At 48.8% G+C, this 14,821-nt stretch overlaps 1 protein-coding gene across 2 annotated transcripts; it reads left to right on the forward strand.

The window, feature by feature from the left end:
- The first annotated feature begins 1,193 nt into the window (after positions 1 to 1,193).
- Positions 1,194 to 10,669, forward strand: CNBP (CCHC-type zinc finger nucleic acid binding protein). 2 transcript variants are annotated; one of them, XM_086618885.1, is made up of 5 exons: positions 1,194 to 1,288; positions 7,894 to 8,013; positions 8,295 to 8,390; positions 8,579 to 8,777; positions 9,694 to 10,669. In XM_086618885.1, exons 2-5 carry the CDS (start codon positions 7,911 to 7,913, stop codon positions 9,809 to 9,811), a joined length of 516 nt encoding a protein of 171 aa, XP_086475011.1. In that variant the 5' UTR covers positions 1,194 to 1,288; positions 7,894 to 7,910; the 3' UTR covers positions 9,812 to 10,669. The 2 variants fall into 2 exon arrangements, with proteins under 2 accessions (XP_086475011.1, XP_086475012.1); XM_086618886.1 differs by having other exon boundaries at positions 8,298 to 8,390.
- The last annotated feature ends 4,152 nt before the right edge of the window (positions 10,670 to 14,821 follow it).

The raw sequence follows: 14,821 nt of genomic DNA on the forward strand, positions 1-14,821 counted from the left end.
ACGTTCACACAGAAGTGGTTTCAGTGCAATAATTAGTCACTAATTCATTTACAAAGTTCCTAGGCGAAAGGGAGAGGGTTCATGTAAAAATCCTCCCAGCTGAGTACTAAACTGAGTAATATTATTTATGAGATTTGTCTAAGACACGCATTCTAAGTTAATTTTGTTCAGTAGTTCAATTCAAAAACACATTTTCCTCCTGCCGTCGGGTAAAAACCGCTGGTTACTCCGTGACACCCCCGGCGCCGCCGCTGCCCTTGTCCACCATTTCCCGGCGCTACCGGCGGCCAGGCGCGCCGTCAAGATGGCGGCCGTTTCCCGCGCCCGGCGCGTGCGGTGCGCGCGGCCTGTCCCCTCAGGAGCTTCCCGCCCGCCGCTCTCTTCCCCTCAGCGCCGTCCCGGCAGTCGAGACCGGGTCGCACCGGCGGCTCAGCTGCCTCACACGGTGCCCGCGGCGGGGCGGCGTGGGGAGCGGGGACAGCCCCGGTGCCGCCGGGGGAAGGCGGCCGCTCGGGCGCGGGCGGCAAGCCGAGCTGCGGTGGACGAGCTCATCCGGGCATGAAGATGGAGGCGGCTGCGCGGGAGCGGGAGGGCAGCGACGAGGCGCGGCAGAGGGGCGGGCCGGCAGCTCCCCGCGCACCGGGGCCGCTCCCGCCGATCCGCTGGATTTTGCGTGGGGCTGAGCTGCCTTTCCCGAGGCGGCCAACCCGCGGCAGCGACCGCCGCGGGGTTTTAACCCGGGCTGCGGAGCGGGGCGCAGGCAGAGGGCGGCTCCGACACGGCGTTTCGAGGCGCCGCGGTGCCGCCGCTTTCTGCTGCATCGCCGGGGCGCCCGGCGCGGGGGAGAGGGAGGTGCGGGAGGAAAGCGGAGCTGCCCGGGCGGTGAGTCACGGCGCGAACGACAGGGAGGCGCCGCGGAGCCGGAACGGAGCTACTGTCCGCGCGGCCCGCGGGGAACAGCAGCCCCGGCGGCAGGCAGCGGAACGGGGCGGGGCGGGTGCGCCCCGCCCACCTGCCGACGGCGATGGTTGGGTGCCCCCGTCCGCCGCTCCCATTGGCCACCCGGAAAAGAGGTTTGCGCCTATTGGCTGAGAGGTGGGCTCCAGCGAGCCGTGCGCAGAGTAGTAGGGCGGGGCGGGGTGAGCTGAGGAAGCGGGGGGAGAGCGCGTGGGGCCGTGTGCAAACCGCGTGTGGCGCAGCCAGAAGGGAGCAGGCGGGCCGAGCGGAGCGAGCGGGGCCTAGTGTCGGCCGGGCGGGCGACTGCCGCAGCGAGCTCGGGAGTCCGCAGGTAACGGCCGGGCCGGCCTCGCCTCGGCGGCCGAGGGAGCTGCTGGGGCCGGGGGTGAGGAGCGGAGGCAGAGTGCGGAGCGATGATGGCGCTGGCGCACTCCGGCCTAGTGCGCGGGAAAGTGGCGCCGACCGGCCCGCCTGCGCTCGGGTGCAGTTCCCCGGCCCGGGTGTCAGGGGGAGGGTGGAGGGAGGCGGATGGGGAGCGCTGAGGGGAGAACGGGGCTCCCCGGGCCCTGCGAGGGCGGGCGGTGGCGGCGGGTGAGTCAGGCTCCGGCGGGTTCCGGGAGGCGCGGAGGCAGGCTGCGCTGCGCTGGGGGAAGGGAGGCCGCGGTGAGGGCAGGTTGTCCCGGGCCGCTCGCTCAGGCCGGGCGCCGCTCGGGAGCAGTCTCCTGCCGAGCCCGCGGGCCGCCGGCGGCGCTCGGCCTGTTGGCCGGGGTCCGGCGGCGGCGACGTGTCGTGAGGGCCGGGCCTGCGGCGCGGGGGCGGAGGGCGGTGTGGCGGCCGGGGGTAGCGCTTGGCGTGGCCGGGCCGGCGGTGCGGGGAGCGGGAGGCCGCCTGGGCCGGCCCGAACGCGCGGTTTGGGCTGTGTGACTAACTTCCCTGCGGGAGCGCGGCTGCAGCGCGTTCGGGGAGAAGGTCTTGTGAGAGCGGGGCCTGGGTGGAAGGCGGTTAAAATAAAATCGTTTGTCATTCTTTTTCTAATTCTGTGGTTTTTTTATTTTTGTGGTTTTTTTTTTTTTAAATCTTTGCAAACTCCTCTCCGCCGTGACGGAGCGTGGCGGCCGGGCCGGGGCCTGGGCGCACCACGTGGCTGCCCACGTGTGAGGCGCTGCCGGAGGCAGGAGGGTCGAGGTGGTGCAACTGTTTGTCTCCGACCACGGGCGTGGATGGTGGCCTGCTGCAAATCCAAACGCGACCTATAAATGGATAGGAAAAACAGCCTGTGACATCTACAGATCACGGACTAGTGGAGCAGCCTTGTATTGAAGTTCCTGTCAGATGCAGTTCTCGAGTAACCGCTGTTACTCATTTAGTATCCGGAATTGTCATAAGGAATTATTAAACTTGATAGCGGGTTTTAGTTTTGTTTCAACAATTAATAAGGTCCCATTGGCAGGCAGCGTTAGTGTTGCCTAGGCCATGTTTTCTTCTTCCGTGCAAGCTTGCCTAGAGAAGTAATCCTGCATCTGTCTTCAAGGCAGGCAGGTTAAATGAGATCACCGGTGCTGCGCAGTAACCTTGCGAGTTACAGGCTTAATCTGCTGTTTTCTTAAACTGACTTCGTTAATGTCTGAACTGAATTTTATGCTGAAAAGTTTGCATGTTGCTGGTGGGGTTTGCTTCTTTTTAAAACATAATAAAAGGGGAAGACGATAGAATGTGCATATTAGGTAGCTAATCCGTAGTTCCTCCCACTCTGTAGGGAGAGGCAGAAAGTGCTACAGAGTCACTTTTTTGATGAACTTTTGCTCTCCTCCTGATTTGTGTCAACAAAGTTATTCAAGAATTGCTAGGCCTAATTGAAGTCATAATGTCTTTTTGACCTGGTTTCTGACCCCTCAGTAGGGATCCAAGTTCTTGAGTTTTAGTTAATGTTCAGCATTCTTGGATCAGTGTGGCTGCAGAATGTATTGAGGGGACACAGATGGAGTATAGGGCTTGGCTTTCCACTTCTGCAGGTGTTCTTGAAGTTTCAAACTACTTCCTTTCAGAATTGGCGTATTTTACTTTGTGGTCAGAATACTTAATTTTGTATCTCTTCTAGTGAGGACAAAAGCTGGAGACGGGAACATCACTAACACTCTGTAGCATGTTTTTGGGTTGCAGATGTGGAAGTTCAGCCAGCTGAATACTGAGTAGCTTTGGTGACAGTCATGTGTCCTGTGCTCAGGAATTCTCAAAAAATGCATCTTGGGAAATAAAAACTCTTCAAGGGTAGCATTTCTCTAGATGAGTAATATTTTGACTTCTCTTTTGAAACTAAATGCTAGCACTCTGTTAGCAGTCCTTCCTGCCTTTCCGTTTCTTTATCCTACAGGAAAGCAAAGCTACGCTTCCTGTTTCATAGGGCTTTTGCCATGTTCAGGCTGGCTCTGGGCTGGCTTGTCACATTCAGGTGTGGTGGTGTAGGTTGGTCATCAACAGCCTGGAAGGAAACTGCTGATTTCTCAACATTTGCCTCTGATATAGCTGACTTGCCAAAGAGCTCTTAAGTATGCTGGCTGTAGCAGCAGTTTTATCTAGTCTGTCCCTTGATTGAGGGAGCGAAGTCTTAGTAGTGTTGAATGGAAGTGATACTTGTAGCTCAAAAGAAGCACCTGGTAAGTATCATGAAGATAATTGCCCCTGTTATATTGGGCTGGTGAATTCTAAGGAACTGCTAGTGTCCAGAAGAATCCTGAGTAATCTTAGATGTGAAGTTCAGCTTCCTTTCTACTATGAGGAGCCCAGGTTAGTTTTACTTTTGTTAAAACAAACTTCTTCCTCAGAGGGCATGTGGGCTAAAAGCCATAAAATAAGGAGCGTTACAGTGGAGCTTAGTGGTAATTCGTTCCATCATCAGGTCTAGATGGGTTACTAAAGCAGACTTGAATATTGTTTAATTTGTGTGTGAAGACTGGAGATGAATAGCACCTCTCCATTTTTAAAAAGTTTTGAATGTGTATTAACTGTAAAGCCGCAGAAAGACACAATTTTCCACTTCAAAGTTCGAGACAAGAAACTTTGAAGTTTCTTGTATCACTAGAAGAATCACAAAGAAACTTTGTCACTTTGAAGCTTGGTGCTAAAGTTGCACTCAAAAAGTTTCAAGTCTGACCTAGGAAACCACTGTGGTGGCTCCTCTTACTTGGATCTTTGAGCTGTTCTCAGCCCATGATCTTTAGCCGTAGGGAGATCACACAGAACAAAGTCTAAAACTCATTCGTAATGTTTTGCTGAATAGCTGCAAGGTGATTTATTTCAGCTTCAAACTACAGTTGCAGAGCTCTGTAGAAGTTCAGGTAAATCACTAACTACCTTCTCCCTTTAGTAGAAAGGTGGTAAGGTCTGAGGCACCTAGGCTTGTGTTTCTTCACAAGTTTTGGAATCTCTTCTGTGAGGCAGTGGCTTAGGATATCTTGCAGAATTTGACCTGGCTCAGAAATGCTGGATGAGGCCATAGTTGTGGTTTATTTCCCATTATTACTTTTCCTGTCCTGGTGAGGTAAAAGCCTGGTTCTGGGATATTAAGCGGGGGTAGAGGTAAGCTGCTTCGCATAACACATTTGAGCTGTGGAAAACAGTGATAGATATGACTGAGTGAAAACTTCCCAGGAAGACTTAAACAAGTCGCCTTCTTACAGAAGGCTTGTTTAAGGTGGCCTTGGTAGATAAAAGGAGCTGCTGGAAACTTGCCTGTGGTGACAAAATGGGGGAGTATTGACTAATGGAGGAGAATTTGCACTTGGGTGGTTTTTACTGTACTCATTTTTTTTTCTTTTGGAAGTAACTGAAAAATGTAATGGTGTCCAAACTGCTTGGAGGCTGGCCATTTAAGGACTTGTCTTCTGAACCAGCCTTTTCTGGATATTGCGCCTTCAAGGTGGTAGCTGGCTTTATCTGAAAACTAAGTCCTTTTAGTGGTTTAAAAAAAAAAAAGTTTACGCCCCTGGGGAGTTTTGTTCCTGTGTAAGGCTTCTTAGAATGCGGGGCAAGTAAAACTAGTGTCAACTGCATCCACTTCTAGCTGGTGAAATTGTATTCAGTTTCAGATCCTTTACAGGAAGAATGCAGAAGTTAAACATTAAAATACTGGTGAAGAGAAATTCCAGACAAACTGTTGGGTGCTTTGATATACTGAAGGTATCTGAAGGCAGAGTAGTGTGTTTTGTAATCGTGCTTCTATTGCAGCCGTAACCTTCAAATATCTGAGTTCAGGGGGAAAAAGGGGCCTCTGAAGAGAAAAGTTTTTAAGTGAATGTCTCAAATAGTCTTGAAGGATAGTTGTGCAGAGACTATTGCTTGACTTCATAGTTCTTACTCGGTTTGCATAACCTTACTTTGCCAATTTGCTGTATAGCTGAAAAAAAAGAGACTTGGGTTTTCCTCCTGAAGGAGCAGTTAGGAAGCAACTTTGAATCAGATGTAAGACTTCTCTCTCTTTTCAGGTTCCTTTGGGGCAGTGAGTAGTGAGCTCTTCTCCATCATGCAGATCTTGACCCTGACTGGCAGACTGACAGGCTGACAGAATAATCTTTGTATAAAACTTTTCTGCTGGGTATCTAAAGCAGGTCTAGCTCACCTGTGAAATGTGTCTTTTACCATATGTTAACCTGACTGGTTATGTTAGGTTTTCATAGGGGTAACTACCGGAATAGGGAATCCTGTCGCTTCATGCTGTAGCCTCAATCAAGGTCATGGTTTGGAATGAGAGCCTGGTAGCTGTTAGTATCTGTAAATACATATTGCAGTTGTTACAGCTTTTGGCTGTAATTTGCTCTTTTTCGCAGGTTTTATGTTGCTGTTCTATAATGTTTTAATGTGAATACTTTTTTAAGTGAGTGGCGAGTCGAGTGGAGGATACATCTTGGCGTACAATTCAGAGCACCTGCCTTGTCCCTCTTGAAATCAAAAGCAGCGTTAACTATTGTGCCTGAGCCCAGCTCCTGCAGTTGGCTTTGCTTGTGTTTTCCCTGCTCTGCAGTGTCAACATGGTTGCTATGCAAACAGGCATAAACAATAGCACACTGAGTGCCAGCTGCTGCCACCGCAGCAGACAGCCCTCACCCTTGGGTGTCTTAATAAGATACTTTGAAATCTTGAACTCTGAGACGAAGCAGAGAAGACGGGGTTATGTGTAAAATCCAAATATGTCTCAAGTGCTCAGACAACCGGTTGTTTTATTCTCGTCAACATCTGTTTAAGATCTTCTTGCATCCTCTCATTGCAGAACTTTGTTGTAAGAGCAAATACTGCCTTGTCCAGCTGGAAAGTAGATGTGGGATTATGGAAGTAGCATACTAAAGTTTATATCTCATGTACTTTGAATTCTTGGGCTTCTACTGTGGTTGGATGGATGGATGGTCACTTCTGTGCTGAAGATGACTGGGGAGAGAGGAACTGTTTTGAGAGAGGGGTGACAAAAAAGCAACAGTAGTTTTGCTCAATGGTGGAGTACTTTTAAAATAACTCTAAATAAAAATTCTTGGTTTGATGTACAGTCTCCATTTAAGAGATGAATGTCAGGATGCTGATTCTGGTTCTGTCTCGTGGTGTTCTTACTGCTTCTGTAGTGGCTTTCTTCAAGACACAACTCCTGAACGTTCCTGTTAATCTGGGAATGCTGGATGGCTTAGAGAGGAGGGAAGTGTTCTGTAACATAAATAAATTGTAGGGTTACAGGAGGATTATCTTGGTGGGGGATCAGGTAGACTGACTAAGCATACCAGGTAATGATTCTCCTTCTGTTGGGTTAAGAATAATAAATTGGGAGAGCATTTAAACTTAGGGAGGCTTCATCAAAACAAAGCTTGACCTGCGTATTTTTAAACTAGTGTACTTTAAACTTGTCTTCAAGCTCACTTTAAAAGTCTCCCATTTAAATGTTTAGCTTCCTTGTTGCTTTATTTCTCGTTCTGGAAGTCTTGCGTGACTGTTTTACAGCGTGGGGAGCTATGGGTGCTGTGACCGCGGTCTGTGTCACCTGCCCCACCGTAACCACGGCTTCAGTGGCTGCGGTGCCGAATGAAAGGCATACCTCCATTCCCCAATATGGGCAAAACCAAGTGGTTCGTACTGGCTTGGACCGGCATGCCTATCTGATGTTTCCCCAGCATTCTAAGGATGTTTTCCAAGTTAGCCTTCCAGATATCTGGCAAGTGTCTGGTGTCTTTTAGGGAAGCCAAGCGTCTTACACGTTTTCTTTCATGTAAACCTGGGAGTGAAGTATGCATCCTGAGCTGTAGGTTAATACACTGAAGTGTTTCTTGTTTCTCAGATTTTAACTGCTGTTTAGGTCATAAAAGAACTTAAGGCTTCAAATGTAAAGCTAATATATCCTTTAAGACTTTAGGTTTAATACTGCCTGTTCTTACAATTAGCTTCTGGAATGAAGCTTGGTTAGTCAATAAATGTAGTAGCTGCCAGCCAGGCACATCAAGAGAAAGTGTAACAAGTACCAAGGAGAAAAGATTTGTAGAGATAAGCAGCTGGCTTTTGAGTTTAACTCTGAGGAATAAGGAAGAAGGTGCATTACTGAAAGAACAACAGTAAGGCTGGGAAGACAGTAGTGAAAAGGGTCTACTTTTTCCCCCACTCATAAGCATTTTGTAAGTTTTTTTTGAAGCAAAGACTGGCTGCAAAAACTAACTGGAAAAAAAGTTACATATGCTGTTTCTTTGGTGGTTCAAAGCTGCCTTACTCCAAGCGAAGCAGTGACAAACTCTTGCCTTCTACAGTGGTTTTAATAGTCATGATCAGCTTTTGTACAAGAAAGTATTGGGTTAGCCGGAAGTCCTTGGTTTTCATTGCCTTTGGGAGGGTGCGAAACCTTAAATGTCTTATTTTAACGTAGCCTTTGGTTGAGGGAGGGGAAGATGTTCTAACAATGTCTGTCTTCCTCAGGCAGGTGATCTGCAGCCATGAGCAGCAATGAATGCTTCAAGTGTGGACGTACTGGCCACTGGGCTCGGGAGTGCCCTACTGGAATTGGCCGTGGTCGTGGGATGAGAAGCCGTGGCAGAGGTGATTGATCACTGTGCTTTTCAGTTTATTCGTACAGTAAGATCTCTAGCAGATTGTTCTGAATAGTGTGTAAAACTGGCTTTGTTGGTCTGAAGTAAAGAAGTTAGGGCACAAATTGGTAATACGTTTCACTGGTTCTTAACCTCTGCATAAGAATTTTGCCAGGGGCCTCTGAGAGTGAAGTTAACTTCTCAATTCAGCTGGCAGTGTCCTTGATTAACTCTTAAGAATATTCTGAACCTTAATCCTTAAGCCTTTTTTCTCCTGTTACCCCTTTCAAGCAGGCTTCCAGTTCATGTCTTCGTCTCTTCCGGACATCTGTTACCGCTGTGGTGAGTCTGGCCATCTTGCCAAGGACTGTGATCTTCAGGAGGATGGTAAGTATCACTAAATATTCTATCTCTTCAATCACGTGGACAGAGATCTGTGGTTGAAGAGAAGGGTATAGTACACTGCTCATAATTCACTGGAAACAAGCTGTACGTGTCCTTCATTAGAAGCACGCTACATCTCCCTCTACCAAGGTTTTATAGTCTTGTTTGGTATGTTTTTCTTATTGTGGAAGCCTGCTATAACTGCGGTAGAGGTGGCCACATTGCGAAGGACTGCAAGGAGCCGAAGCGGGAGAGAGAGCAGTGCTGCTACAACTGTGGCAAACCTGGCCACCTGGCTCGTGACTGTGACCATGCAGATGAGCAGAAGTGCTATTCTTGCGGAGAGTTTGGGCACATTCAAAAAGACTGCACCAAAGTGAAATGCTACAGGTAAGAGCTGACAGACAACTGCAAAACGGACCGTAAGCGATAGGTGCGTTCTGTGTCTTAATTCTGGTTAGGAAATGAAGCTCAGGCTTTTGACTAGGTGGCTTGCTTCTTCAGTTACCTACTGCTATGGAAAACTAAAACGCCTGTTAGCCAAGTCAAGTAATCGATGCAAAGATGTGTGTCTCTGGATGGCCATAACAGTGCAGATGTTAACTCTCTTAGGCTGTACAGGAGAAAGGGCCATATCTTTTTACAGAAGGTAACACAGAGTACTTGCCTGTAGCACAAACTTAAATTGGAGCTGGGTACCCTGTGTCTTAAGCTGGAACTAACAAACTCCAGCTGTACAGATGAGCTGACTGGCACTGCCAGCCCCAGCAGGAGTGTACTTCAGATGTCTTGGTTATTGCACACACAGGTGGATGTTAAATTAGTTTGAAACACCAGCTTCAGAACGCTGGCTGGTTTTTGAATGCGGGCCTGTACCAGAAACAGTGTGTTCCCCAGCGTGGTGTTCTTCACCCCCACCAAGATTTCCCTCCTGTGGAGGAAGGAGAGAGAACACGGTACATTTGAGTCAAAACTAACTGCTCTCAAAACAAAGCTGTGCTGCAAACAGAAGCATTGGAGCAGGCAAAACCTGGCTTAGATTAAAAACCCCTGTACACCACCACTTCTGTATTTGTACGGTGGTTTTGGTGTATACGGTTGTTAACATGTGCTGATAGCTGGGGACCAGTTCCTGGCTCTGGGGAAGACAAACTTGCCTCGTGTCAAAGAATTCTGGAACACTGCAGTGAAGTCTGGAATGTGGAACTAGTTACATGGAGTTTAAGTAGATCATGTGACAGAATAAGATTGCTTTTTTTGAGTAACTACTGTGGGTGATTTTGATAAAATCATTTGCTTTTTCCAGGTGTGGTGAAACTGGCCACGTAGCCATCAACTGCAGCAAGACCAGTGAAGTCAACTGCTATCGCTGCGGCGAGTCAGGGCACCTTGCACGGGAATGCACAATTGAAGCTACAGCCTAATTATTTTCCTTTGTCGCCCCTCCTTTTTCTGATTGATGGTTGTATTATTTTTCTCTGAATCCTCTTCACTGGCCAAAGGTTGGCAGATAGAGGCTACTCCCAGGCCAGTGAGCTTTACTTGCCGTGTAAAAGGAGGAAAGGGGTGGAAAAATCAACTTTCTGCATTTAACTACAAAAATGTTTATGTTTAGTTTGGTAGAGGTGTTATGTATAATGCTTTGTTAAAGAACCCCCTTTCCGTGCCACTGGTGAATAGGGATTGATGAGTGGGAAGAGTTGAGTCAGACCAGCAAACCCTCTCTGGGTTACATGGAAGTGATCCTATGCAGGAGGACAGAAATTCTGGAAGTGTCTAAACTTCCTCATAACTTTAATTTTATTACAATGGCCTTGGATTGTCTGACCTCAGTAGCTGTTAACACCAAGTAATATCTGTATCAGGCCCTACCTAGAGCATATAGCTGAGTGGGAGTAAAAACAAGATGCACATGCCTGTTAATGGCCATGAGAGAGAGAGAGAAATCAGGAATAAACTTAAAAGTAACAGTAATTCAGTCAATGAATGTTCACGTTGGAGATACAGAACGTAATGGGAAGCTTTTGAATAAATACTTCAAGGTAAATCTGAAACCCAGACATCAGTGCTCATAGCATATACAATTTGGAGCTATTCAGGAGTTGCAAATAAATGCATTTTCACAGAAATCAAGATGTTATTTTTGTATACTATATCACTTAGACAACTGAGTTTCATTTGCTTGTAATCAGTTTTTAAAGTAAGATGGTAAAAGCAATTGAAGTCCTAGAACATAGAAAATGTAATTTTAAACTATCAATAAAGCTGGAGGAGGAAGGGGAGTTTGGCTAAAGTTCCTTTTGTTTATTTTTGGTTTTCATGTACACGGTGCAAAATAACATATTAAAAAGGGGTATATGGAGGTGTAAAAAGTTTAGTTTGGACTTTTCTTTTGTGCTCTCATGTTCAGTTTCTATCCGGTAGCATCAGACTGCAAAAACATGAAGTGTGCAGTCTTCCCGACTCGCGTATCCGTGTGTGCTCGTATGATTGGATTGCAGTGGTCTCGGAGTGGGCTTGTTCTGTCTGTGCTGATGCAGTTAAAGCATTTCTTTAAAAAAAATCATGGAAGAAGGCACAAAAGCTGCTGAAGGTGCTGTGAGTTCCAAATCTGGAGTAGTTTAATAGTCTGCTGGCAGTACTTCAGGCTTCACAGATGTCATTACACTACACTATCGTTTCAAACACCTGGTATTACCAACACTGCCTGTTACCATACATTGTTCTGTGGCCATTGACCAAGGGCTAGTAACCAGTTACACAGATGAACGGGGAGCTTATGCAGTGTGTCTTGAGCGCACCCACTCAAGAAGTGACTGAAGTCCTGCTCTGCAAGAAAAACAAGGGCAGGGGTTCTTGACTGGTCAGTGCTTCAATTGTAGAAGGCACATTTTGAACACCTGGTGTTCAAGGCAGCTGAGAGCAGCTTCAGCTGGAGAACCCCCTCAGCTGTCTTCAGGAGCTGTAGCAGGTGATGTGGCATCTTTGTCCAGTTATGAGCAGGAGTAGCGTACTGGAGTCTGTGTTTGCATCTTCACACACAAACAAAAGGCTTTCCTTCCTTTCGAGTCCCAAAGCTTTTCGTAGGCTGTGCATGCTATTGCAGTGACACAGTTGCCCTGATGTTGGGGTGGCTGGGTGTGGAGACCTCTTCAGAGAGAGCAGTAATTTACAGCTGTGTTAGGGCAAGACTGCATTGGCACTGTGACTTGTAGATCTGTGTTATGGTTAACCAGTTAAGTACCATGTTCACATTCTCGGTTATTCTGAAATAATTTGGCTGTTAAACATTATGCAATGATGCCCCTGAAGGTCGTGGTCTTCCAGGAACAGCTTAAGCCAGTGGCTTTTGGCAGACCACGTAGCACAGAGGGGAAGCTTACAGAACAGTAAGAACAACTCGGGTGATGACCTGGAAGGTCCCAAGGAGGAATCTTACCTGGGAGCTTTTGAAACTGTAAAAGCAGGCACCTGTACCTGATGGTCTTTGGGTTGTTCCAGGAAATCTGGTGTCTAAAACGTGTGGCCAAGAAAATTGTGAGAGTCAGCTGCTGTGTCGTATCAGGTGAACTTTGATCGGGTTGTTGCTGTTCTGCGGCGGGCTGCTGCGGAGATCTAGAGTTCCTTATGCTTCATGAAATAAAGATTTACAAAGAAGGAAAGCTTTCAGCCCAGATTTGATGTTCAAAGCCTGTGGAACACATTAAACCATAGTTCAGGGAGAAAAAGCATATTCTTGGTGAGAATATGAAGTACAAGGCAGCTGGAGCCCATGGGGCTGGCAGCAGCCACCCTGAGCGGGTTCTAGAAAGGCTGAGTTGGAACTACTGCGAGGAGGGAAGAAAACGCAGGTTGGAAGAAGGCTCTGAAGCACTTAAAGAGGGAGTGTTCTTGTACTGCTTTGCCCAAGCGGAAAAAAAATCCCGAGTATTTGCTCCTGCCTGGTCAGCGTGACATCAAAGTGTGGAAGGCAGGTCCTACAGAGCGTACACCCAGATTACAATTGGCCATGGTCCTTCAGCAGGTTTTGTGCAACCTGTTTCCTGAAGAACAAAGCCTTTCAGCTCTTGTGGAACTGAGGGGTGGGGAGGAGGTTCTTGTGTGGGTTTTGGTTTGTTGTTGTTTTGTTTTTTGTTTTTTTAATAGCTGCTATTAGAGCGTGAGTATGCCTTTGAGTCTTAAACATGGTTGCCAAATCCCTCGTAAAATCCACACTTGAGTGGGTTTTTGGGGGTAGCACAGGTAGCCTAATCGTAGCACGTTCTTGTTCAGCCTTTTAGTATAAATTGACATATAATTATTTTAGTTAAACAGTAATAAAGCGTGAGGCTCTGTGTTTACAAAGACCTGAAAGTCTCTGGGACTTAAGCTGTAGCTAAAAAAATGCTGCGTCACAGACCTGCAGGGCTGCTGACGTCTGTAGTCGACCTCCCCGTTCCTGCAGAACCTGGCGATGAAGCTTGGTTGTGAAGATCCTGCAGCTGCTCTGCTGCCGAATTGCTTCGTTACCGCTCCAGTTTTGTGTGTCTGAAAGGCAGCATTGTTCCCTGAAAGTTATCCTGGTGGTTTCTTTTAACAAAGAAAATGGTGTTTGGGAGCTGAGAAATAAAAACCAGGATGTAACTTCAAAAGGAGAAAATGATCCCAGTGGAGGTCTCTCTTTGTAGTCCTCTTTCTGTAGAGAACAGTTCAGAACACTGCTGCTGCTGCCTTGAGTGTCAGTTGTTTCAGAGTTAACGAGACGAACGAGCAAGTGGTGATGTCAGAACTTGTGGGGACTTGGGAGGATCACACCTAATATTTAACTTATTCTGCGTTAATCTTTTTCCCTTCATCTTCATTTTGAAGACCAATCCCGTGACAAACTCCAGTGTAATGGTTTTCATAGATGAAGTGGATTATATGGATGAGGAAGGCAAAGAGAGAAACGTGTAACAGGGTATTTTCTACAAACAGGCCTCTCTGAAGGGCTAGAATTTTCTGGAAAGGGAAGTTTTATTTTGTTAAAATTATCCAGAGTCATTGAATAAATTCTCACTGAAGACCAGTCTTCCCAGTCTGGTTTTTAGACCAAGGGATTGATGTCATTGCTCCAGTGATAATGAGGCGCATGGTCTGTGCCCAGTCAAACACCGGTGGCTTTGGTCCGTAGGCTGTGGAAGTCTGGACAGCAGGATAATCTGTTGGTGTTTAGCGGTAGCAAAGTTTGGGATGCTCTGGGAATTTATCTGTATGGATGTTGCCGGCCATGCGGAGTGAATACGGAGGAGTCTGGTCTGTGTGCCAGCGTTCCCAAATCCGTGCCTTGTAACGCTGCTGCTGTGCAGGAAGCCTGGAGTGTGGTGTGTGAAATGGCTGCAAAAAAATACATTTCCATTTGGAAGTGGAGAAACCGAGCATGTGGAAGAACAGAAAAGTGTTTTTTACTGCCTTTCATTGTTTTGAGAACTAAAAGTGCAGCAGTAACGCTGCAGGAGGCAAGTACTGGATTTCTTTTCCCAACAGTTGGATGTTCCTTCAAGTACTCGGATTGCGAGAGAAATACTTAGAGGTTTCAAATTATTAGCAGGAAAAATAGTTACTGTTTTAAACGAGAGTGAAGAATTATCGTGCAATACCACATTTTGTATCTGGGAATTTCGAGTTTTGCACATCGTTTCCTCGGATTACGAGCATGTTGAAGGCCGCGAGCCAGGCACGGTCCCGTGCGACTCCGTTAGCCTGCAGGTGGTTGTAACGCAGACCTGGAAGGAACATGGATGCGAGGTGCGGGTTCCCGCGGCGGCTGCGAGCCGGAGGGATGTCGGTCCGAGTCCGGGCACGCCGTACGCGTGCACGCCGCACACCGGCCTCGCAGCTCGGTTTTCCGCGCGGCACGTGCTCCGCGCGTGACGTCACGCCGTCCTCACCGAGCGCAGCAACACGCCGTGTTCGGGGGGAAACCGTTGGCTCGGCGTTTGGAAACCACCGAGGGACGGGGCCCCGCGGTCCGGCTGTTCTCCCGAACCGGAGCTTGCGGGAAGCAGCGCGCATCCAACCGGGCGCCGCTCGGAGCGGCGCGGGTGGCGGCGGGTTCGCCAGCCCTCCCCGCAGGGTCCGGCCTCGGCGGGGAGCGCCGCGGTGCGAACGGCGAAGGCGGCGAGTTCGCTCCGCTTCCCGCCGCGGCGGCGGCGGCTCCTCGTCCTCCCCGGGGCCGCCCGCGCAGAGGGCGCGCTCGAGTCTCCCGCGCCTCGCGCCGGGCACCCCGCGCATGCGCGGCGGGGGAGCGAGCGCCCCCCCCCCCCCGTCCCCCACCCCCGCGTCGCGAGGATTGCGCGTGCGCAGCAGGGCGAGGCGGGGCGCCGCCGCGCGGCCCTTCGGTGCGCGTGCGCGGCAGGGCCCGGTTCCGGTTCCGGGGTGGCGGCGCCGCGGCTGCTTCCGGGGCCTCTCTCCGT

Source organism: Tauraco erythrolophus, chromosome 12, assembly GCF_009769465.1.
Source record: "Tauraco erythrolophus isolate bTauEry1 chromosome 12, bTauEry1.pri, whole genome shotgun sequence".
Lineage (NCBI taxonomy): Eukaryota > Metazoa > Chordata > Aves > Musophagiformes > Musophagidae > Tauraco > Tauraco erythrolophus.